Genomic DNA, 26525 nt, shown 5'->3' on the forward strand with positions numbered 1-26525 from the left:
ATCCTCATAGCTGATGCTAGCACTGCATGCATGAACTGCTGCTCCCACAGTGTCTCTTCTCCTGATATGTCAGTAAACCTTATTTCAACCTATGTCATCTAGAGTCTCCAGTGTGTCTCTCTGTGTTGGTTTCCTCCTCTTCTTTCAACCACCACGATGTTTATCTCTGACAGGGATTTTGGTTCTGTCAAGCTGGCTAACGCATAGAAAGCCTGGCTCTGTTGAACCTGCGCTGCAGCCCACCCGCCAGACAAGCAAAATATCCAAAACTTCAGCCAACAAACAGCAGAATGTCGAATACAGTGCAGGTGTCTCTGCACATGTCTGTGCTGATCAGCTCTGGCACATGTGCCAAATCTGGAAGCGATTTCAACAGTGATTGCATCAATGCCGGGGACACTGATGTATCCTGGTGCTTTGACAGGCGACATCCTGCCAATCCTTGAAGCCCGAGAAAACAATGGGTGCAGGTGTTTTGATATGTGCTGCCGATGTGTCTCGACGACACAGTGTTTGTCTGATATTATGATCGCTGTGACTTGTGGATCCTTGCTGTGCTGCTGTCTCCCAAATATTATGCACCTGTACAGCTAACCTGCATCCTCAACTGTGGTGTAAGGGAAATTACTGTTTTAGGCTTTACTGTTGCTCCTTTTCAGCCAACCAATCATATATAATATGGGACAGAACTCATCACTGTGGTAACCTAGAAAAATAAATGGACACAACATGTTGTGAAAAGATTGTATTCCAGCCCAAACCATGCCATTTCCCCTAAACGTAACCCAGTAATTCTGGTGCTGAAATAAGAAGTTGTTAAAGTGTGATGTTTTTTTTTTTAACCTGCCTACCTTATGCCTCTATCCTCCCCTCCTACATTACTATGTAGACTTTGTGGCTCCTTCAACCTGGAAACTTTTTCCTGCAACATCACAGTTTTACTTTTCAGGGAGCAAATCAGTTTCTCTCAAAATGCAAATGAAAATGCAGCTTAGTTGTATAGGATGTAATGCTTGTGCTGTGACTTGACCGAGACACATGATACACTATATTTTGGTCCCTGAAAGCAGCGCAGTTCAAATCATAGTTTATCACAGCGACTGTGTTGTGTTTGGCAAAGCCTAAGATGAAGAATGAAAATGTCAGAGCCCCAATGGCGTCCGTAGAATGAACCAAGAGGACAGTACTGGATGTCTGTCCTTTATTCTTTCACTTCACGTGTTGTGTGAGCTATTGGTCAACCCTCTGACACACATTGTCAAAGGTTGTGAGACAGAAAAGGTAAAAGTAAAATGAATTCTGACAGGCTAGTATTTTTGTTTGACCGCTTGTCATCCACTATGATACACCGCAATTAGGTAATTACTATTTTCTATGGCAGCTCAACTTTTCATATTGACACTGTCACATGCCCAGGCTGTCATTTATTTTGTCTGTTTTCTTTCTTGTTGTTTGGATTGGTTATCAATGTCGCCCGGGCCGATTTAACATAATGAACATGACAGAGAAGAGAGAGTAGAGACGGAGTGGACGCTTCAGAGAACCGTGTTGCATCTGAATTAAAGAACGTTTTGCTGAGATCTTGGTGGACGATGAATGAGAACCATCCTCCATGAGGGTTTATTCCTGTCAGCCTCTACTTGCTAACCTAAATGAAACCAACTGAGCTCAGTGGTGTCAAAGTGAGAGGACGAGTGGGCTGGATGGCCTGCAGGGGACAAATGAACCAATGGTGGTAAACCAGCAGAGCTCACCTGCAGCAGGTAAGGTGGCGTCGATTTCTAGCAACGAAGGCATTTGGACATGCTATAGATTGTAAGTATACATGAACCTATTGATTAACCTGCAGAACCCCAAGCAGACAGTGGGCGATTTTTTTGCTCCCATCACATTTTTTCTCCACTGTAGGCTCATTTTCCACTGCAAAATAAAACCCTGAACCTCTCATGGCTAGAAGTAGAGAGAACTCAAAAATCTATTCTGTGCAGTATGAAAAAGTTATAGAGTCATGAAAAAAAAAAGGAAACAAGTAAAGTTGAAGTTAAAGTTTCTTTGATTATTTATTTATTCCAATAGCTAACCCTAACCCTACTCCACACATTTGCAAAGATACTTCACCATGCTGAATGTGTCCTCCAAGAGTCCCTGAAGGAGTCACTTATTCTCAGGAGAGCAGAGGAGAATTTATGATTGTTTTTTTACAGGATCTGGTGCAAACAGGTTAGTTTTACATCAATTTTTAGATAAAATGCGTAGAAAAAAAAAAGCGATTTTGATGAAATTTCACAATTTTATGCTGAATTTGCTTCATTATCTGACTGTCAAAATTAGTTCAAGGTCCATGGGAAATTCTTCTTTTTTTTTAACCAGATTAGGTTGACAAATCACATCATTTAAAACAAACAAACAAAAACCCACTGGTAGGTGCAGGATTCAGAGGTTCCAACTCTTGAACGAAATCTAACCTAATAATAGCAGATAATGTACGAATGAATGGAGTTACCCTAAAAAAAAATAAGAGTGTATGTGTATATATTTCTGTATGAGAGGAGCTGCTGTTGTTTTGTGATGCTACCTAAATGGACTCGTGCAGGATTGTAGACGGTAACAGACATTTTTCAGCACAACTAAATGCAATTCAATACAATAACTCCGGCGTGAAAAGCTTAGAATGTTCTATTTTGAGACTTAGTCATGTTTGTATTCTACAGAGTAAATATTCGCTGTCATCTAAGACTGTTGATGCTACTTATCTGCCTTCTAGCTCTAAAAACCCACCTAAAAGCACACCAGGTAGTGCTGTGGTCTTAATTTTCACAAACATCAAATGCTTCATGTTGTTCCTTTGAGGTTGGGAAAAGGATGCTTTTAGAGGCTCTCTTGCTTTTTAAACTTCTTTAATCCAAGAAGTGCTCAGGACATTTTTAAAGCAGAGAAAATCTGAAAACACTCCTTACCTATTTAAATGTGTAATTTTATACGCAGAAATACTCACTCGTATTCGCTGCACTTCCAAGAAGACAGCTCTTTGGAAGGACTTCTCCCAGATAGCCAGGTCACTGGCCAGCTCTACCCTGAAGGTGTGGCTCTGGCCGTGGCCGACCAGAATACTGAAGCACAGAGACTCATTGTCCTGCTGCTCAGGTGAATGCTCCAGCCCCAAGTAAAGCCTCGCCTGGAGCCAGCAGTCCTCCGCCATCCACAGCTGTAACACAAGATTTTAATCATTACTTGCGGGGGAAGAGGGTCGCCTGTCTCTTCACCTTCAATTGCTTCAATCAGTGGGTAGAATTAAGAGTAAATTCTTCGGTTAATCAGAAAAACTTTGACTGTGTGCATAATGGTGGTTTCTGGATTAAGAGCAGCCCTGTTTAGTAGGCTCCCTGAAACACTATACTATCTGCTAAAAAGAGAAAAACAGCCATCTATACAGAGATGAAAACAGCTGTGATCAAATTTTGAACAGCCCTGATGCACATCACAGCACGATTCTCTTAACGTACCTTGTGAACCTTGAAAAGAACCTCATAGAGGTTATACGTTGTTTCAGCTTGTCCCCAGTCAGCGGCACTGATCTGAAAAATAAACATCAAGGAACGTGAGATGAAGAGGCAGCATAACAAAACAGGCTTTTTTTTTTGCACTTGTTAGCGACAAACTCCTTATCCAAATACTACATGCAAATGAAAGTTAGGCAGGAAGCTTAGTTGTGTGAGCGCCTCGGTGACTGCCAGTGCCAGGAATCAGCATGGATTCATCCTGTTACGCTGCACAGGGAGAGAATTTACATCAAGAAAGCAGCACATACATTATCAACAAAGACTGTGGCAAAAGTACAGAGTGCTTTTGTTGTAGCACAACAACCGCGTCATGCAAGGGAGGACAGCTCAAATAGAGAGACAGTCATTTAATGGAGAAAACAAAACTGGGACTTACAGGTTTTGTTCCACAAGTTAAAACATTCAAAACATAAATCATTCAAGTTCAAATTGACATTGGTATTAACGTAAATCACCCGCAACCCAGAAGACATTTTGGCATGCCGCAGTAAGAAAAGCACAAGATTAAATAATAAAATCACTGATGGCTTAATTCTATTTAGCTGCTCTAGTTTATTGGTCCTGGTATTGTCGTACAGGCTTACAGATAACGGGCAACGTGTAACTGGCTGCTTTTCAGTCACTATTTCATTCTCACTCTGTTGGTTTACAATGCAAACCAAAAACATGTAAATAAGAACAGCTGTATTAGGAATTAGTTTTAAAGTGCAGGAGAGAAGCTAACAGATGTTGACACCGACTAAGTTTATGTTGCCTCTTAAAGACAACCAGCAACATGAAGACACATTAACACACATACAGTTCTTGTTTTTTGGTTTGAAATCACTTCTGAAGTTTCTGACACTGATAGCTAATGGTAATATTAGCCACATTAGCTGCACAACATGCTAACACTACAGATTTTAAAAATAAAATATAATCACTGGATCTTCAGTTCCTCAGATGCTGGAAGTGCATGAAGTTTCTTGTGTTCACTCTTGCAGCTACCAGCAGAACATTTAGTGTGTTCTGATAGTGACTGACAACTGGAGTTGGCAGAAGCAGCTCTACAAAGTAAATAAACCTGGTGGACTGCGAGGCCGTGGCTTTTTCAGGATGGCTCATCTCAGTAAAAGCAGGCAGTAGGGGAATAGGATTAGGCACATTTTACATTAAGAACTATTGTTTCACCCACTTTACAATGTGTTTCTAATCCACCTAATCATACACACACTCGCTTGCAGGGCACTAGACTGTCATTGAGAGCAACTTGGGGTTTGGCATCCAGCCCAGGGACATGTGGAGGGGCTGGACATCAAACCACCAGCCTTGCAATTGGTAGACAGCCTGCTCTACTGCGGCTGAAAAAGAAAAAGCAAAGTACTATTAATCCCTGTAGGAGCAGGAGTCACTGCTGTCATATGCATGTCAGCACAGGAAAGTAGAGTAATGCCGTAGTAACATATATGTTTAATTAAAGTCTCTCTATGAAAAACCCTGATATGGGAAACACCAGCATTAGGTGCAGTTGGGCTGCCATGTGCCACCAGAACAGCTTCAACACTCCTTGGAGTTGATTCTCCAAGTCTGTGAAACTCTAAAGGAGGGATGGACACCATCCTTCCTAAAGCTATTTTTCTCATTTGATGTTTTCATGATGGTGGTGAAGAGTTCAAATCATTTTCAAATTCATCAAATCATTCAGTGACCTTTCGTGCCCTATTGATGGGGGCATGGTCATCCTGAGACCACACCATCAGGATAGAAATGTTTTATCATAGGACAAAAGTGATTATTTACAAAAAATCTGTACTGATTTGCATTGACTGTTCCCTGTGAGTGGGCCCAAACCAAGCCAGCATAATGCTGACCATCTGTATGTAGTTTCTTCTCAAAAAGCCTTCGTATTTTGCTACGGCTGGGCTCAGTAGCTTTTAGAAAACATTATTCGTATTCAAGTAAAATCTGTGCAATTGATGAGGACTACTTTCAGTGGATTTTTACACAGTTGGATCTCACAATGCCCAACTGCTTCAAAAGAAACTGCAGTTGCCATGTTCCTGGTAATGGCAACACAGAGCCTCATGTCATTATTGGACAAAGATGTTGGTTCACGTTGCAGAAGACTAATGAAAGGCTTTAGTTGCACTATTTGTAAGAAGGATCAATTCATTGTTAGTTTTGGTCTCATAATATTTGACGAATACAGAATATCAGCTGCTTTATCGATTACTTACCCAGAGCAGTAACAAATAGATACTGAGCTTTTGAGGCAACATGAGATAAAATAGTTACACAGAGGTCAAAGGATCTCAGCTTATTTGATATTTGACACACAAAACAGCCTTAACAGCCAATACTCTGAATCTGAAACAATAATATAATAATAACGTTTCAGTTTATTATCCTCGAATTAGCTAAAACAGGGTTTCAAGGGATCTAAAACATTATACAGGAAACCAGCAAAACTATCATAATGAGGTGATTTTAACAGCTTAGAATGTATCATTATATGACCCAGTTTTCAAAGCTAAACCTTCCTCCTGCAACTTTCTTCATGCAAAACCATTTCCTTGTAATTAAAGCATATGCTTTGTGATCCTTTTTGATCTTTCTTCCCTCACCGTCACCAATCCCAATTAATTGATTGTACAGTGCTGGTACTGACTGTGTCGACAAAGTCTCATAGAGCCTTTTTGAGTTCCCCAAAAATGATTTAAAGTGATTTGAAAAAAACAGAATTATATGGGTTGGCATGCTCCTTCATCAATATAAAAAACATACACTGCCCACAGTTCTGAGTCCATACCACTGTCCATACTCACTGATGTGTTAAATGTTTATTAAGCTCAAAATAGTCCCCCACCAAACAGAAATATGTATTTCTGTCAGAGTAATGTTTGCTAAAAACTACAATGTCCAGCTGTTTGGGAATCAATGGAGCACAAAGTCTGACCATTTCAAGGTATACTTTGAGGCTTTTCATGGGATTTACTGACAATAAGACAAACAGACGACCACCAGCTTCATCTTTTAACTATTGTTGCCTGTAGAAAGCCTTGGATGTCGAACAATTTCCACTGTATTGTTATAAAGACTGAACAGTACAGAGGTAAGGTATGAAAGTTTATCTTTTTTGAAGTAAGGTCTGGAACAGGGTCACACTCTTTGGTAAGCTTGCCCCATGAGTTAAAATGGACAGCCATGAGAGTTTTCATAATGCTACCTGAGACTAACAAGCAGCTACCCAGTAGATTTTGTTTTCATTAAACCACATGCACTAACACTATCCCGTTGCATATTCAAGCCTCCTCTACCTCAGGGATATTGGCTACTCCCATATTTCAACAGAAGCCAGAGGACACGTCTGGCATTTCACAACCCACCAGCTGCATAATGCCTCCACTTCACGGAACCATAACTTCAGTGACTCCCCAACACATCCATTATTGTAATTCATTAAAATTACGGCTGATGACTTCTCTCACTGACAACTCGTCAACATGATTTGTTGGTCTATTTTGACTCATCTGCATCAAGTAAAAGTGGAAAATACTTTTGACTTTTTGTGCTTGTTCTGCTTTCAGGTGAAGTTTACTCTCACCTGCTCCCAGCTGTACTTATTTCTCTTTTGGTTAAAACACATCTATAGGCACCAAAAGGAATTTTCGTCTTGCTTCAAGTTCATACAAACTTTAGTTTCTGCGTCAAAAAAAATTCTTTGCCTCTGGCAGGCTCCCTGTAAAGGAAGTAACAGCATTTTCAAGAACTTTCCTTGAATCATATATGTTTCATTAAGGACATTCCTTTATGTTAACTCAGCATGCGCATTAGTAATGAGCATTTAAATCCAACAAATGTTTGGAAGCCTTTGCACAGAGTATTCATAACTCAGGTCTCCGGAGAACATGTAGGCATCACCCACAACATTGCTGCAGAATTTCTAACAGTGATATTCTCTCTTTGCAGCAGCGATGCCTGCAGCAGAATGAAAGACAGCCTGCAACTACAAAAGTTCTGTTTGATGGTATTAACAAGCCCGGTCTGAGAATGTCTGCCTAAACAAGATCAGACCCTTTGTCCTTACAGTGGTAACAAACAGCCAGAGTGACCATCACTAATCTTTCCACAGAGCATGAGTGTGGATGTAGAGAGGGAGTTGACAACATGCTGCTTGGACAGCTGTATAATGTGCTACAGAAATTCTGTCTTTATCGGGTTGTGCTGGAGGCTCGAGCGGGCTGGTGGAGACAGAACTCAAAATGCAGTGGCCTCCAGCAGATGTATAATTCATGATCACCCACATCGATGAGCCACAACATTAGAACGACTGACAGGTGAAGTGAATAGCATTGATCATCTTGTTACACTGCAGTGTTCTGCTGGGAAACCTTGGGTCCCGGCATTCATGTGGACGTTAGCTTGACACGTACCATCCATCTAAACACTGTTGCAGACCACGCACACACTCCTGTCGCAACAGCACTCCCTATCCTATCGAACATCTGCGGGGTACATCGACACAAGTCCAATCCATAGAGTCTCCACCCTGCAACCCAAAGGATGAGCTGCCAATGTCCCGATGTCAGACACCCCAGCATGCCCCCAGAGGTCCCGTGTTCATGTGTCAATAGTGTCAGAGCTGTTTTGGCACAAGGGGGACCCACACAATAACAGGTGGGTAGCTTTATCGTTGCAGCAGGTCAAAGGAAGCTATACATGGCTACTAAAGTTGCAGAAAGCATCCACAATATGACCAGATGAAGTATTTGTTTTCTCTAGTGTGACCAGCGGCGTGTCAAAGGACAAGGTTGGCAGAATTCTTTAAAATGATCTTTGCCTTTATTCCAGTCAAAGTAGAAACAGACGGGAAATGTGGGATGCATATGGACGTCCAACCAGGCGACAGTAAATGAAGGGACTCACTAATGAGTCTATGCACCCTGCCACTGGGATGTCGTCGTTCACTTGATCTGTACAAAACCAAACAAGTTGTGGGTGTTATGTATGCTATTTTTGATGTGACTTTCTGGAGTCTGTACATCACTGTGAGTTTGCTTAGCAACCAGGAAAGACTTCTGGAAGTTACAGTGCCTGGCCAAAGCAAGATGGAGTTAACAACTATATTAGATCCTATTAGGTAGGGAGCCTGAGAGAGTCTGGTAGGTAGATTTTAAAACTTTTAGACCATTTAGCTAACTGTGTGCAAGAGGCATCTCCAAATGAAACAAGTAAGACAGTAAAACCTGGTTATGGTCTCTGAGAACTAGCTGTTATTCTGCAATACTATGTCAGAGTTTAAACATGTTTATCGTCAATAGTAGATAATGGTATTACTTAAAGTTGTTCATTATAAATATTTTCAAAAATGTACTCATGTTTAACAGACTTTCCTGTCTTGTTGAATTACAAACATGAATGAACAATAAAAATCCCTCAAAAAAAAAAGAATTACCTAAATATTATATAATTATAAAAACAGGCCAAAACTATTTAAAAAAAGAAAAAAAAGTTTCACAACTGTTTTTTTCCCAAGTTATTTTATGGTAATTCTACTACCATTTTGGTAGAAAAGGGACTTTTTTTTAATGTTAGTAACAGCTTTTTAAAAATACAAATTCTTCTATAGTAATTTTCTTTCTTTCTTTTTACAAGTGTGGCTTTCATAGCTCCTCTGTGCCCACAACACAGCTCATGACAGGCAACACAAGTGTGTAAAACATGAGAGGGGATGGGGTTTCCAAAACTATTAGTCCATCTGAAGAGCAGTTTGAAGAGACCAAAAAATCCCACCTCAACTCTCAGCACGTAATCAATTAAGCGTATTTTTCCAAAATGTTGACCTTACACCACTGAAATATTCAAATTAGACTCTCAGAATGACCACACAAGGCACCGTGCTCTAATCCCACTACTAGCTATTTCATGAGGGTCAAAAAGCATCAGTACCTCTCAGCTAGACAACCTAACAAACCCCACTGTGACTACCTCTCAATTACAGCCAATGCCTTATTCCAGCCTCCTCTTCTGAACTCTACCATCCCACTGTGGATGGGATTAAGATGTGGAAGAAATTTCTACCAAGGCAATCATTTCATCTCTTTCTGAACAAAAACAGAGACAACAGGATGATAACTCACGCTCCCATGTCTACGGATATATTGCAGTTTGTAATTTAGTGTAAAGGTCTTTGTAAATCTCCACCAACATGAGGCTGTAGAGATAAATTTGTAGTCTGGGAACCTCTGCAGTGAAGCCAGATATCAGACGACACAGCTAAAATCAAGAAATGGCTTCCCTTTTGCTGAATCACACTGGGGAGCAGTGGGTTTAAGACTGATACTCTGGTATGTATGGTAGTCTGCAGTTTGAAGAATTCAGTCAAAATCTGAAGGCATTAGAAATGGTTTACTGCAGTTTAAGGTAACATATAGACAACTGGAGGATTAGATATTAATTGTCTCAGGATTTTAGGCCGTCTGGCTCTGGTGTGCTCAAGAATTTCCATATTTGAGGTTGGTCCTGGAGTGTTTGCACTTCCAGGTGAACAGAGTGATGACTTTCTGTCATTACGGCATGACGGATAGTCTTGATTCACTGAAATCTGCCAAACCACCATGACATTGTAAATGGAGTCAATGGGCTCAGTAAATCTAAATGCCTTTCCTCTCTAACTTTGGACAAAACTTTGTTCAACATGAACCCCTTCCCTACACCGCTGTAACAGTAATTGGCTGTTTTTGTTCAGATTTGTCTTACAGTTACATAAATAGATTCCAATGAATATTCGGGTCATAAAATTTTGAGTTTGAAATCTTTATATGTCAGTCATCATTATCATCCATATCTACTTTCCTGGTTAGAGAGGAGATACTGCACTAAATCACATCAGTGCAGCCCCTTTCAGACATACACTCCTTTCCATTATCTGAACAGCGACTGAACGTGTCGGCTTCATGTCTGAATGAGCGCCCTGGTCTCCTTTCAGTAAAAAACTGCAAGGGCATTCTTCCTGGGTCAGACCTAGTAACATTTTCATATCACTTTCAACACGGCACAAGCCTGAGCTGCATGCAGTCGCATTAATGGATAGGCACGCACAAGCGACAGAGCTGTGTAATGCTATTTAGGGAAGGCTTTTTCCACAATTCAGCAACATTATATGTCAGAAAACATCCCAAAAGGCACAGTTTTCAAGCCAATGTCACTTTACTCTTTAATTTCATGTGAATTAGGCAACAAGCTGAAATATCCTTTAAAATGAAACATTACTAAATAGGCACTCAGGTTAATGATATTCACCAATAAAGAATATCATCCAGGTTTTTGGAAAAATATTATGGTGGTTAGAGGTGGTTAGCATCGCTGCCTCGCAGCAAGAAGGATCGCCGGTTCGTGTCCTGGTGAGGATCTTTCTGCGTGGAGTTTGCATGTTCTCCCCGTGCAATGTGGGTTCTCTCTGGGTTCTCCGGCTTCCTCTCACACAGTCCAAAATCATGTGGAGGTTAATTGGCGATTCTAAATAGTTGCTTGGTTGTCTGTCTCTAAGTGTAGCCCTGTGATAGACTGGTGACCTGTCCAGGGTATCCCCTGTCTTCACCCAAAGTCAGCTGGAATAGGCTCCAGCCCCCCGTCACCCTAGTGAGGATTAAGCGGTGTATAGATAATGGATGGATGGATGAAGTTCGGTTTGTAGGAGCTCTTCCTCTGAATCTAATAAAATCTCCGCCCAGTCACCAAGTAAGCCCCTAAAATTCCCACCTGTGTACGCACGTGGAACAACTTTGTCAGAAACTTGATTAATTCCTTTCAGCAGTCATTCTCACCATCAGTTGAAATGCCATCTTCAAACACAAAGCCCACAAAATGTTACCATCTCTGAATCCTCACACCGACTGTCAGGAAACACTTGAGTTATTCAAGGCCACAAACACACGGGCTAAAATTCGTCCTCGATGTGCACCTTAGAACATGATTGAAAGCCTGTCGCTGTCTGAACTTTAAACGAGAGAACGTGCACGCAAAAAAAAAAAAAAAAAATCCACTACGGGAACCTTCAAAATGGAGAAAGTGAGCCACAATAGCTTGTCAAAGTGTGTTAAAGGGCGACAAAAGCTTAGCAGGAAAGACAGGCCAAGAGAGACTGAATGACTCATAATGTGCAGACCCCATCTTGGCACTGCAAATCACAGCGTCCAGAGAGTAAATGTGATTAACCTGCAGAAACACTTCTTAAATGAGGAGGATGAAAAGGACACATTTTGGGCCGCAGCGGGTTTTATACCAGCGAGAGAACAGAGCTTTTATTGTGCTGCAAACAAAGACAGTACAAAAGGCCCATCCTTCATTCACTGCCCCTGAGAGTCAGGTGGCAACACTTTAAGCTCCAACTGGATACTGATCCTGTAACAAACATGATCTAATAACTAGTTCTTATTTATCTCTGTTTGTTTTCACTACATATCTGGTTAGTCATTATTTTATACAAAGTTTATTGGAGAAATAATGTAATTAGGTAACTACTATACAGCATCGCAGACATCTCACACTAAGAATTTAATGAGTCAAGTTGCTTTCTTTTGGCCGGAAACCTTCCTGCTTTGTGGGCTTTTTCACCCATCAAGTACATGGGGATGAAGTTTTTATGGCGTGGAACTGGTCAAATGTAAAGAAAACTACTGTATACTGCCTTTGAGAAGTTCAAAAATATCACTTCTGGCTTTAGCATAGAAAAACTCATTAATCTCTGATACACAGTTTGGAAGAAAACTTGCATTTTAGACGCGTTGAAAACTTTTTTATGAAGACTATAACATTGTTGAGGGCATTAATTAGTGTGACTCTGGATACTTGGTACAAGATGCAGCTCATCAGCAACATCCAGCAGTGCAGCGTTGCCACTGTCTTAGTGGGGAAACTGTTACGAATGTCAGTAAAGTGGCATCAGGAGAAAATGTAAGCCCAGTATGAAAAACTGAACCCTTACATTTATCTGAAAAGAGTCAGTCTGTAGAGAAGTCCAATGTAGGGGACTCCAGCAAAACAAAAGTGTTGAGCACCCAAAAACTTCAGTGACATTATCTGCCAAGGCGCTGCACTGGCTACTCGAATACAAGCAAACACACGTTTCTGAAGGACTCATTAGTGTCATGAAAGGCACATTTCTACTCATAACCTTAGGACTGTCAAAACTAAAGATAAAGCTGTGATTTTCCAGAGTTGCTACCTCCTGTCTGTGATCAGTGTTTTTAATCGTCCATCCATCCATCCATTATCTATACATTGCTTAATCCTCACGAGAGTCGCATGGGGGCTGGAGTCTATCCCGGCTGACTTAGGGAGACGGGAGGGGACACCCTGGACAGGTCGCCAGTCTATCACAGGGCTACACTTTTACACTACAATTTAGAATCACCAGTTAACCTCAACATGGTTTTGGACCTTGTGGGAGGAAGCCGGAGAACCCAGAGAGAACCCACGCTACACGAGGAGAACATGCAAACTCCATGCAGAAAGATCCTGGGTGTCCTCACTGGGACGCAAACGGGTGACCTTCTTGCTGCGAGGCAACGATGCTAACCACATCTCCACCTCGAAGCCCCTTTTTTTTAACAGAATAAATATAAATACTGACTGCAGTGAGCTAATATAGAAGACCTGAACATCTAGTGGATTTGGGGCTCATTGTCTTCACTGTGGACACTCCAAAATGTGGACAAGTCAAAAAGGCTCGACCTCTTTGTTTTAACTCCATAATGTACTTCATACAGCGGGTAAGCTTCCTTTCTATTCTGTGAACATGTATACTTGTGCATGTATAAGTGTTGCTCTCCGGTTGCACTGCCACAACACTACAGAGGGGTTTCTGTGTCCCTGTGTTGAGTTTCTTTGTGCACTTCAAACAATGGTGACTCAAAAGGAGCAGATCATGTCTGAGTTGAAGCTAATAAAAGTTGAACAACAGTTACTTTTACCCAAATTACTGCAGCGCACAAAAGTCAGAGGACGTCACAACTGATTGAGCCTATGAAGGGATTGTTAGAGCGGTGAAAATGAGAAAACAGCACATGGCTACATTGGCAGAACGCCGGCTCTTGCGTTTGCATCATGAGAAAGCCAGATACAATTGCAGCTTATTGCATGTTTCTCAGAAGCATGATCTTTGTGCAAATCAATCCAAACCATCCCAATTAATTCTGTGTAAACACGGCATATATCACCACCAGGCGGACGAAGCAGGCCAATTACAGTTTTGTGTCACAGCAAAGTGTAGTCACATTTACATACGACACTCATCATATAAGTGGCATATCGAATGTAAAGCTGCCTTCTTAGGGAAGGTTCGAGCCTTAATTGGTGCCTATGACCCACCAAAGCCCCAAGAATTTAGGTATAAGAGCGAATTTATCTGGTATGGAATAAAATGATACACCACGATGGACCATATATGTTGACAGATCAATTAACATTTAGTTGAAAAAAGTGAAAATAGCCACATTGTAGTCAGCAGCACAGCTGAGTTAACTGTCATTTAACACTGAGCCAGAACACCAACAAATACCAGCAGTTACCGCATGCCTGTCTTCTCCTATTCAAGCATACGGAACTCCACAAATGCTGCCAACTTGCTTCGAAGGCATGGAACATGCAGCACAGTGAGGGACAAATGCAGATTAGTAAGCAGCAGCATGAAATCTTCACACTTCTTACAAAAACAAATTCAAAAAGACTGAACAACTCTCACAGTATGCTGAGCTAAGCCAACTGCTAATGAATCATCTCCACTTGATTGTTGAGAGTGAGTCATGAGGGCTGGTGAGATGTGCTTCAGATTTTGGGGGAATCAAAACGTTTTAAAAAAAAGCTTAATACTAAAATCTTTTATTTCTTTTAAAGATGCATTTTCTTAAAGATCAGAATGACTAATTAAAAGCATATTGAAGTGGAAAATGATGAAAGAGGAGTTACCGGGGGACTTCTGAAGATATAAAAATATGGTCCTCTCAGTGCCAGGAACTTGAATACTGAAGTTCGACCAGCGGCGCTGCCCTCGGGGCTTTCACACGCCCAGCCCATGTGAACGATCTGCAGGGAGACGGAGGATGACGTTTACACAATTTCGCAAATTGATCAAGCAAGTGGAAAATATACACAATAAAAAATCTATTATTGCTTCGTCACCAGACAAGAATTACAAACACACGCTGCCGATGGAAATGAATCAAACACAAACTACGGTGATGCAGCTCGGAAGTGATACATTTAAAAAGATCCTCCTCAGTAGAGCGGTGCTGCAGTCTCAGCCGCACTGCAACAATTTACCTTTGATCTACACCAGATTGACTTGGGATGTTTCTCTGCTCCCGTCTAGGCAGAGGAAAGCAGAGAAACATCCCAAGTTCTCTGTCTGTACTGCACTGCTTCACCTCCTACACCACTAACTCCTGTTATTACCAGTGTACACTGATGTCTAGGTGCTGGTCCAGACTACATCCTGGCAATACCATCTAACTTATGAGCGATACGGTATTATTTAAGGTTATGATTTGAATTTGAACCAATTTTGGGGTTTTTTTTCCCAAATGGTTAACTGGCCAATTGGAATTTGATCCTGTAGATTCCAGGCAGAGCTGCTACAAGAGCTGCAGTTATATGTAGATGACGCTATTTTAGACATTCCTGGTGAAGGACGTTAATCTGAACAGGGACCTACATCAAATAAACATGTGTAAGGAAACCCTCAATATGTAAGACTATGATACTCTAAGAATTTGTACTTTTATAGTTACCAGCTGATGTCTACTTAAAATTAACAATAAATCCAACATCTAACTAGCATTTTAGATGAACTTAAAAAATGAGCTAGAAGGAGGCCATGAAAAATATTGGAGTTCATCATAGGCCGTCTTCCAATGTAGGTAATATGGCCCATTTTAGGACAAACNAGAAGGAGGCCATGAAAAATATTGGAGTTCATCATAGGCCGTCTTCCAATGTAGGTAATATGGCCCATTTTAGGACAAACTAAACCTCTGTTCCAACTGCAGAAACCCTGTGGTAGAACCTGAAACAGATACTCCTGACTATCCCTGAAACACTGTTGTCTTATCCGTTAAATTCAGATAAGCCTAATGCTGATTGGTTAAGCTCCGAGAGGGCAACAAGCACCATTTTTCTCCCCTTGCTGTGTCCTTGTCGAGCAGCAGTCTTCTCCTCTCCAACGTCGCCATCTTAAAACAGGAAATTCACTGAATAGTCTAACATAACACATTCTCCTTTGTTCTATTACCTACATGCTCACAGAACTGGAGTTATGTTTAGTAACTAGGATTTGTTTTTTTTTTTGGCACACTAGTAGTTTACGTCATGGTCGAAGCTCTTGGATGCCACATCGCAATGGAAACAGAAAGGCTGAAAGGGCCAATTAGGGGGCAGTTCCTGTAAACTTTCGTGCCACCTCATGCCTGCCCTGAGTTCCTGCAGAGAAAAGCTGCCTCATGACACCGTCTGCTCTCACAAGCAGTCCCCAGCACTTAGCCACAGATGTACAAATTGCTGCTCTTACAGTCAAAATGCACATTCATGAGGTGCTGCCCGAGCGGTTAAGCAGCATATTATAAAACCGCAGCATTTTCACTTTGACTCTGGCATCTTCCACTTCCTCTGTTCTGCATCTCTACAACTACAGACTAAAAGTATAGCGTCAGAAGTGGTTTGATGTTGTACTTATAGCAATGAGTTTCAGGAAGATATGAATGGCTGGTGTGTTGAGTGAGGCCAGTGTCGGCATACCTGATCGTCCGAAGTGCAGTATTTGTTCACTATCTTTATCTACGAGAGAAAAAAAGAAACACGTTTACAAAAAGCTTCAGAGCAGACTGCATTTCATAAAGACATTCTGACCCCATCAATAGCTGTGAAAAAGATTATTGAGATACTCTTAACACGCACGTCTTCACAGCCTATTTATACAGCTTTTCTACTGCCGGATAAAATCTAAATAGTTTCCTGTTCATACATCCAAGAGGTTTAGGTCTACTAACCACTTGCATTGTACACAGCTTATTAGATGGAACAAAGCAACATTTTCATCTGGATGAAACATTTTTGTGCCAAACAGCACTTACACTAATTAATTCCATTCAAATTAAAAACAGAAACTCAAATGACAGCATATAATCACCTGGGAAACACACTCTACAATAAATGAATGTGTTTCATCTATTGACACGATAGAGACTGTTAATTTCTCACAAGCTGCCCAGAATGCAGAAAAATGGTTTAATACATACAAAAAAATAACTCTGAATGTAATCCCAGTATGTGACCTATAAAAATATAATATGCTTTAGCCAAATCAGACAGCAGCGTGTCCCACAGGAGCTCCCTTTTGGTTTGATCTATAAAACAGCAGTTAGCAGGGTTGAAGTCAGTGGATTATTATGCAGGTCGACTAAAGACCACCTTCCCAAAAAAAAAATGTTGCATGACACTCTAAAAGAGCAGCCGATTTCAAAATGTGCACCTTTCTCTGGAAGGTTATCACACAGCCAGAAAAATGTTGCAAACCTGTGCAAAACATTGTCACGCTGAAAGCACACCTGGTGTGTCAGCATATCCACGCTCAGCATGGCACTTGCTGCTCGCTTGTTCCACCTCAGCTACATTCAGAAGGTTGGTTGTCACCTGGAATCTGAGTTTTATGAGACACCAACACGCTGCCCAAATCTTTTTTTTTCTTTTTGTTTGGAGTGTCTGAAAGAACATCAAAGCGCATCAAATAATCCTCCGCTGTGCCAGATGACACTCATCCACGTGGAAAAACTCGAGACGGACCCCAGGGGTGTCACAGAGTCTATTTAAAGGTTGTAGGTCATTAAAACAAAAGTTCCGCTCTCTCCCAAAGCGGGCACACAATTACATCCTGATTGGCCATTTAGCAATCACACTCCTCGTCCGTAATTAGGTGATGCAGGCATGAATTAATCACACTTTAAAAAAGGCAGCTGTGCAATCGACGAGCACTGGCATACAGTACGTCTGCATCCTTTACCAAAAAAAATGCTTTGCATCATCAGTGTGATAATCAAAGTGAAATAGGAGGAAATGAGAGAGAGAAGAGCACATGCCGAATGACTACTTAGCAGTCATTAATTAGGTATGAGAGAGCCTCTTTTTTTGTCGGCGGAGGGAGAGAGGTGCCACTGTGAGTCAACGAGTGCTTGTCAGGAAGGGTCTATTAAAACCATGTTAATGTGTGAGGGGGAAAAATACATACAATGTGGGCAAAACATACAGCACTGCTAGCTGCACTGTTGGTGTTTAAAATATCGTAAGAGAATCATAAATCACTCGCCGAATTCCTGTTAAATTCTATGATTCCCAAACAGAATTGATATTATCTAAAAATGACCATGTAACTTTAATCAAACATCTCGTGTAGCTGATTCTGTAAGTAAAAAAAGAAGCACTCATAAATCTGATAAAAGCCGCGTCATTGCACACATACGTATCTATGAAGCCATTCGAGTTCAAATCGCTGGTTTTCTTTTCAGCCTCGTTTTCAATAAAGCCCCCGAAGAAAGATCCGAGCGAGCCTCTAATGTTTAGAGATGGACTTACGTTCTCCTGCGTCAAGTCATTGATATTTGTAGATATTGCTTGAAGCCAGTCTGTGCTTTCTGCTGCGGTGCAAAATTGAAGAATATTGGTGCTGGCTCCATCCAAGGCAAAGACTTCAAAACAGTTGCACCTGGAGAAGCACAGGGGTCAAAATTAGACAGAAAAGAAGCAATAGATTGAAGATGCTACTGCACAAAGTGAGGCTGAAGCAGTTTATAACTCCATTTACAGTGACGGGCTAGTGGCAGCCAATTATAAGAATGCTGGTCACATTTGTGTCTGGTTACAAATGTTTTAATTAAATGCCTTGACAAAATAAAAAAGAGAAGAACTTCGCTAATGGCAAATTAAAATTAAAGAAAACAACTGAGCTTTTGTGTCTTTAATGCATAAACTGTATAATAAATGGGTTTGAGAAGTGAACGCAAAGTAGAAATAACCTAAACGTGCATTCTTTGAAATAGCCAACAAGGGGCGACACCTCTAGATACAATAACAAGTCTATTTGTATTGTAGAAAATGACCGGACTTCTCATTCAATTTGCTACCTCAGGAAACCTTTTCTAAATGAGTTTATGGTTTCAGTGGCAAGTTTCAAGTCTCCTTCAACACAGCAGGATGTTCATTAAAAAAAGAATGATCCCATTTAAAGTAAAACAGACAACAAAGAACAACAATTTCAGGGCAGCGATGCCTTGTAATTGACAGGATGTGCAAAATCTCCTCAGTACTCAGTCACATTCAGCCCTTCCTTGTTATAGCAGGTTATAAAACAGCATGAAGGCGACAACCAACTGCTAAGCTCGAGGCATCAAAATAGTATTAAATCAAAGGGTGACGTCACCGTTATGCTGCTACATCCAACTTGTAAATACATTCAGGTCAATAACATAAATACGCAACATTTTGGGAAACACACTGCCGTGCTTTCTAGCAGGAAGTTAATTGAAGTGGATTGATAACAATTTCCTGTTCGCTCAGTCAAACATGGCTCTTCGTTGCATTAAGAAGCGCTGAATTTTTTGTTTTTTACAGAATTTCGCGCAAACAGTGTATTTCTGGATTTTCTTTTTTAATGACGCATAGAATAAAGCGACTGGTGGAATCTCACAATTTTGTAATTTTTCTAATGAAACCACATCCCATATATGTTTAAAGACTATCGGAAACTTGAAAAGTTGACCATCCTTCCAGTTCCAGTTCCAGGCTCTGATAAGTGTTGAAGTTCGGCAAACTTTAAAGGAAAACATGTCTTTCAAACCCGCTGGCAGGTTTTGGGGTCCAAAGGGTTACCAGAGATGGAAGCATGGTGCGGACCACCTCGTCCAAAACTCCAGAAAACAAATGAAGAGTTAATTTGCAAAAACAGATAACTCCATCTCCACAAACCTTCAGAAAACCCACTTTTCCATCGGCTACCTGAGACAATATCAATCAAACTTAATTATTTCTATTCTTGTCATGTCATTTCTACTGAGTCACATCCACTCAACTTCAGTTTGATATTATCTCAAGCAAACAACAAAAAAATACGTTTTCTGAAAATATATGAAAATTGAGTTGTTGTTGCAAATGAACTCTTCAAATATTGAACTATTCCTTTAATTGAAAAATCAATAATGAACAATCCAAATATCCGTTAATATTTGGATGTGAAATGCTCTATACATTATAATTTAACCTGATCAATCCCTAAGAAACATATGAAAAAAAGAAATAAATAACTGAAAAGAGCCTCCCCTATGACTTCCCCAAACTGCTTATGTCAAAATAAAGCAGTTGACGTAGAGAAGTTCCCCATCACAAACCATTTACAGAAAGAAATGAGATTTGGCATATTTGGCTTCATTTGGGTTTTTTTTTTTTCTTTTTTCTTTTTTAGAAAACTGCTGTCTCCTTGGAGTGCCTCGAGGTTAAGTGCACTGCTTTACAAACACAATTAAATTTCTCTCTTGATGGGGTGTTGATGAGGTCATCGGAGAAGGATCGCACTCATCAGCAAAATGTGATTCCTTCTGACATTTAATTTCGGCGGATTTGCACGCTGCTGACACTTTTAGCCTCGGAGATAGTTGTAAAGGAGAAAAAGAAGAAGAAGAAGAAGAAGAAGAAGAAAAACACCGTCACACGTGGAAACAGTTGTATGTGACGGTTTGGCAATCCTTGGCGTTGGGGTGGAAAATCTGCAACATTAAGAAAAACTCTTAAAGGTTGGAGGAATGTTGAGCAGCAGCAGCAGCAGCAGCAGCAGCAGCGGGGAGATGTTGTGAAGGTACGTGAGTTGAAAGCTGATAAACACAGAAATAATAGAAAGCTTCCAATGCACAGTATGAAGAGGGAAATCTTCCAAGACAGCTCCTAAACCAGACAGTTCCTCCTCACTCACAGACGCCAGCAGCTCCTTAAGGTTACATGTTACAAAGTCAGCATTCCTAACAAATCCTCTGGCGAGCATGACTTTCATACTGTATCTGCAATAGGCTTGTTAAAATCTTATGTTCCGCTGCCTGTGTACTGACCCAGTGACTCTCCAGGGGTGATTTTGACTGGACTTAAATGTCGTTTTTTTGATTTAACAAGGGAGCAAATTCTATTTTAGTCGGTGTGCCGGAGCCAAATTAGCTTAATGCTGTGATTTGTATAACTATAAAGCATCACTAATGGATACTCGGAATATTTTGTCTGGCAAACTAGCGACGTCAAAATATCCCTATTTGTCTTTTCGCGAGTAGATAAAATTAGCAACTGATGACAAGACATTAGACGCAGAATCCACAGTGTATCAGTTACATCCCCTTCAGTTAATGCAAAAACCATCTGAGGTCGTACAGTCGTGGGGGAGAAAATGCAAAAAAAAAAAGGATGAAAGTGCAATGAATGAAGAGCTCCAAAGGCAGAGATTAATCAAAGGAACGGACAGCTGGCGGATCAATGTCAGGAGAACACAACCCTGTCAGGAGGAGCTGCGAAAATCCTTCCACCTTCAGTGAGCAGGACAGAAATCCTAGTGAGAGATAGGATCTGGGGAGAGTGGGATTCTTTCATACAGCTGCAGTGTTCCCAACAGCACAAATTATTGTGCCTTGCCTGCTGACTAGGCAGTAATAAATCCACTGAGACAGAGCATGGACGTATCACCCAGTCAACATGCAGGATAACACATGAAGGGATATTCGGCGGGGAAATGTTTTTTTTTTAAGAGGAATCCAGCTATTAGTTTCAGTGTAGTGCGAAGCAGCAACGAGAGAGAAAATGTGCCGTGGCTACTGATTAGTGAGGCGGGAAAAGGGCAGGCTTTGGGGCATTTTGATTTCAGCATAATGAGTGAGAGAAACGTGTTTGCTTTTGATTTCCTACCAAGAAATGCCTAGATGTGAGTTCGGCTCTGAATCCGTGGCAGTGATCAAACACGCAGCTCAAATGAAAACACGGGCTTGCATCATCACAGTGCAATATTTTAATCTAATTAATATTGCAATCTTTTTCATTAAATTAACTCGCTTTTTTGACCCCCCCAACTATTTCCTGCATTTTTCTGCACTATCCATTTGGCATGTTTATGCTTCGCCGTGTTTTCTCCATATAGTCGTTTTATATATTAGTTATAGAAACAGGAAAACAAGGCAACAAGACATGCATACAAATCATTGCAATTTGACCAAATTGACAGTAGCCTCAGCCTTGGCTTTTGACTCCTTTACAGTGAATCGGAGCTGTAAAACTTGAAAATCTGGCAAAACAAACAGCCATCTGATTCAGATGTTATCAGCCTATTAAATGGTTGTTTATCAGTGCACATTGTTCCAACACGTATGAGGCTGTCATGACTTCCTCTACATCTATTAGGTTCTGGAGGCACATTTCTGACCATTGACAAACAGTAGCCCTGATAACGTTACCAACTTCTAAACCTCTTTGTAACTAATCTGGCTGTATGTTTTGGGTCATTGTCCACCTGGAAGACCCATTTGCACCCAAGCTTTAACTTCCTGGCTGATGTCTTGAGATGTTGTTTCAATATTTCTACGTATTGTTCTTTCCTCAGGAAATCTATTTTGTGAAGTGCACCAGTCCCTCCTGCAGCAGATCACCTCCACAACATGATGCTGCCACCCCCGTGCTTCACAGTTGGGATGGTGTTCTCAAGCTTACAAGCTTCCCCCTTTTTCCTCCAAATGTGATGATGGTCATCATGGCCAAACAGTTCCTTTGTCCCTGTGTGCATTTGTAAACTGTAATCTGGCTTTTTTATGTTGCTTTTGAAGTAATGTCTTCTTCCTCTCTGAGTATTCTTTCAGCCCACGTCGGTACAGGACTGGTTTCACTGTGGATAATGAAACTCGCTTATCAGCTTCAGCAGCATCTTCACAAGGTCTTTGCTTTTGTTCTGGGGTTGATTCGCACATTTCAAACCAAAACACTTCATCTCTGTATGATGGCTGGACATTCCCATGGTGTTTATACTTGAGCAGAATTGCTTTAACAGATAAATGTGTGGAACCTTCAGGCATCTGGAAATTGTACCCAAGGATGAACCAGACATGTGGAGGTCCACAGTTCTCTTCCTGATAGCTTGGCTGATTTCTTTAGATTTTCCATGTTGTCACAAAAGGAAGCAGTGTGTTTAAGGTGTGCTGTAAAACACATCCACAGGTGTGCCTCCAATTAACTCAAATGTTCTAAATTAACCTATCAGAAGCTTCCAAAGCCATGACATCATCATCTGGGCTTTCCCAAATAGTTTGAAGGCATAGTAATCTTAGTGTATATAAACTTCTGACTTTGAAGAAAGTAATACAACATTCTCTCTCTGTCATTATTCTGGTGTCTAGCAAATAGAAACAAACTCAACCTAACCTAACTGACCTAAAACAGGAACAGTTTAGTCTGATTTAATGTCAGACAGTGAAAAAAAAAAAAAAGGTTCTATGTCTTTTCATACAGTGTATGTAAACTTCTTGTTTCAACTTATACAGCATGTAAACAATAAACAGTTTCCAGAAGGTTAGCCTCCCTCATGTACATGTGCAGGGAATCAGTGTCCCTGGATAGAAATCCCTAAAGGAGATTGGCCAAATGGCTGCTCCAGGGATTTAATTTCTGTTTACTTTTAGTCAGAATTGAATCCTGTTCTTTGGAAGGCTGTAGGTACACTGTGCTAGTCACCTGCTCACATTTTTCGTGCAACTCCTCATTTACCCAAATCTTGACAACAGAGGAGGAAAGTGACTCATAGTGAGCCATAGATTCCCAACAGCTACCTTAATAAGAAATACAGCAAGTTGAAACAAACTGGAATTATCCTCTAAGTTTGTGAGGGTCAAAACTGTCTGAAGCAATTAAGTATCTGCCATTAAAAAAACGGCTGTAATACTGAGGGAATCGCTCAATCGAACACCTGAAGGATCCATATTCGTCAGCTTCAACAGAAGAATGGCAACTTGAGTCCTGAGGTAATGAGATTAGCAGGTCTGTGACGGCTGAATCAAGTGCCTGACTCGCTCATTGTGCATCAACCAACATGCTCAGTGCAGGCGGAGGGATCCAGCTTTAGGACGCACTACTTCCACATTTTTTGCTGCATCCTACAAATGAAAACTGTTCTGGGCAGAAAAAGATGTTTATGTCCAACTATACAGCTACTTTCGATGTTAAACTGTTTAACAAAACCGTGTTTATATATACCCAAACCTACCAAGGTTGTGCTAATATATTGTTTTTATCAGTGCGCTGTGTGTAACTAATATAACAAAGTATTGTGAAGCAGCCATTGTTTGGTTGCAGCTTGTTATTTTATTTTTTTGCTCATATATTTTAATAGTGGCTCAGTTTTAATTTTAACAAGGGAATAACAAAACAAGAAGAAAAAAAAACTACTTGTAATGTGTGAAGCATTAAATTAAACCACAGATAGAATGATTTTGGTTTGGTTGCACTAGAAACAGCCACACCAGCAGCTGTTATATTTCTGAGTGTTTGCTGGACTGTTACTTGCATCAAACTGATGAGAAACTTTAAACTTAACATTTTTATATATAACTGATGGGTTAGACTTTATGCAAATAACTGCTTGCTTTTAGATAAGAAACCAACCATTAGCACGCAGTGTGGAAAAAAAAAATCCCCATTAACGTGTGAGGTTTCCTCCTTTTCAAATGTATCCATTCTGACAGCTTAAACAAAAGGCTAAGAATACCTCACTGTCAGACTGAGGAGCAGCTCTGACACCTCAAGCCTTGCTGGAAAAAAATGAAAAAAAGAAAGAAAGCAGACCTGCTCTCTGCTTCTTTACTGTCAGCTACACATGTGGCTCTGTTTTCAGACTTTTTCTTTTTCCAAACATGAGTGGATTTCATTTCAGTAATCGAAAGAAAAACTTTGAGAAAGACCTCGCTGTCATCTCAACGGGGAACATGTGTGCTAACAAGTATCACTGGAACATTGTATTGCATTACCTTCCAGACACGAAAACAATACAATCTGCAGGGTCCGCATTAACATTGAATGAGAACATGAGCATCAACAACACCTTTCCATCAACACTAATGGAAGCTCCTCATGCCGGCGCTGGGACTGAAAATGCTGGCCGACGAGATGAAATCTTCAATACCGTAGTGACAGATACGCCGCATTTTGTTGGATAATTTAACACTGCAGCTGGTAATTTGTCAGGTCAACATCCCGGCTTTCAAATGTGAGTTATTAAGCGAGGACAGCACTTCAGTACGCATAACTGCATTATCCTAAAAGACTGTGTTTATGAACTGTGGCGTGTAAACTGTTATGGAATAAACTACAGGTGCTGTGGGCAGTTCATACCCAGACCCCCCTTGTGAGCTACCGCATTTATTTGTTTCCACGGTTCAGCTTATATGCTTCCAAGTGGTTGGCCACATAATTTTAAAAAATCCCCTCCATACATGCTGAAGATGTGTATGCTGTATGACTTTAATGAGATGTTCTTTGGACCGTTATTGGCTCCAAATTGGCTGCCATGCTGCAAAATCATGCCTGCAGCTGCACACGTTTCCCCTGCGAGCAGATGAGCGTTCAGCGCGTCGGTCGGCACAGTGAAGCTCAAAACATCTAAGTGAATGAGCAGAACTCATTTTTGAGTGGGGCTCAAGGTGAGTTCAGGTAATAGAAATAAGAATAACAAGCTGGGGTTTGGGAAAAAAAAAAAAAAACATCCACAATTTCACTGAAAATATTGTGGCTTTACTGCTATTTTACTATTTTGAGTATGGAGCAGTTTGAGAGACGAATACATAATATTAGTAACAATTAATTGGGTATAGCATTCTGATTTGTGATATGCAAGTAAAACTCACATTAACTCGGTATCAAAGCGATCTGCTAATTAAGAGATTCAACCCAAATCACATTTTAGGCCTAAAGACATGAATACTTACCCTTTACTTCTGTCATTAGATCTATCATGTGCATGTTGTGATTTGCCTTCTGCAATCAGAGCTTAATTAGAAATCTTATGGCGTTTTTGATGATTTCAACATGAAAATATAGGCTTCATTTGCATGCTTCGATGTGTTCTGGGAAATGTAATCATACAAAAATCCTAAATTCTCAGGATTTGGGGTATAAAGACACCGAAATCCCAAGCTGCAGTTTATTATCTGATGTAGCAGAAAGACAAACGCATTTAAAAATAAGGACTGTTGAGCAGCCGCAGACCATAACAGTGCTAGATTAAGAAAACAAATGCACAATACATAAGGCTGACTATTCCTGCGAGGTCCAGTCCGGGACTCTCAGCTGTTCACCTCCATCGACCTCCACGCCGATATGATCTGTATTTGCGCATTCTGATATACCTGCTCCAGCCATGTTTTGTGGAGTAAACTCTGATATTGATGTGCTCTCCGCCTCCAGGACTCTTTATTGACTGAACTCTGCTATTTCTGATTCAGAAGCGGGTTATTAGGCTTAGTGTGACTAAGCTCCAAATCTCCTCAATACATTTCTCCAATATTTCGCTCCCACTTAGCAGTCATTAAACTGCTGATTAGACTAAACATTTGACAGAATTAGTATTGCAGGATTGTTGCTTCATCCAAATAAAACCTTCAGGTAAAGAGAAGTTCCAGAGGTTTTTCCCTCAGACAGTGATGCAAACTGTGCTGCAGCTGCTGTACTCCGGACTGATCCAGTGAGATATTAGTAAGTAGCCTGTATTTACTGCTGCTATTTTACAGATAAAGCTTTTATTTCACTTTGACACGTCTTATTTTGTGTCGTCGTTAGGTTTCTTAGGGATCTCTAAGCCAAAGGGCAACAGATAGATTTTGTGAAATCATCTTTATACATTTAACTGCAACTTTAACACTAAATGTGGGCTCTGTCCTG

General features: G+C 40.7%; 1 protein-coding gene across 1 annotated transcript in view; it reads right to left on the bottom strand.

The window, feature by feature from the left end:
• Positions 1-26525, bottom strand: part of sntg2 (syntrophin, gamma 2) — a 122527-nt gene that overhangs the window by 33946 nt on the left and 62056 nt on the right. Inside the window, exons 10-14 of the mRNA XM_008277244.1 lie at positions 18162-18291; positions 16332-16370; positions 14508-14624; positions 3504-3575; positions 2996-3205 (exon numbers count right to left, since the gene is read on the bottom strand). Coding sequence (XP_008275466.1) covers positions 2996-3205; positions 3504-3575; positions 14508-14624; positions 16332-16370; positions 18162-18291 — 568 coding nt within the window. The remainder of the gene's footprint in view (positions 1-2995; positions 3206-3503; positions 3576-14507; positions 14625-16331; positions 16371-18161; positions 18292-26525) is intronic.

Source organism: Stegastes partitus, unplaced genomic scaffold (genome assembly GCF_000690725.1).
Source record: "Stegastes partitus isolate 25-593 unplaced genomic scaffold, Stegastes_partitus-1.0.2 Scaffold93, whole genome shotgun sequence".
NCBI lineage: Eukaryota > Metazoa > Chordata > Actinopteri > Pomacentridae > Stegastes > Stegastes partitus.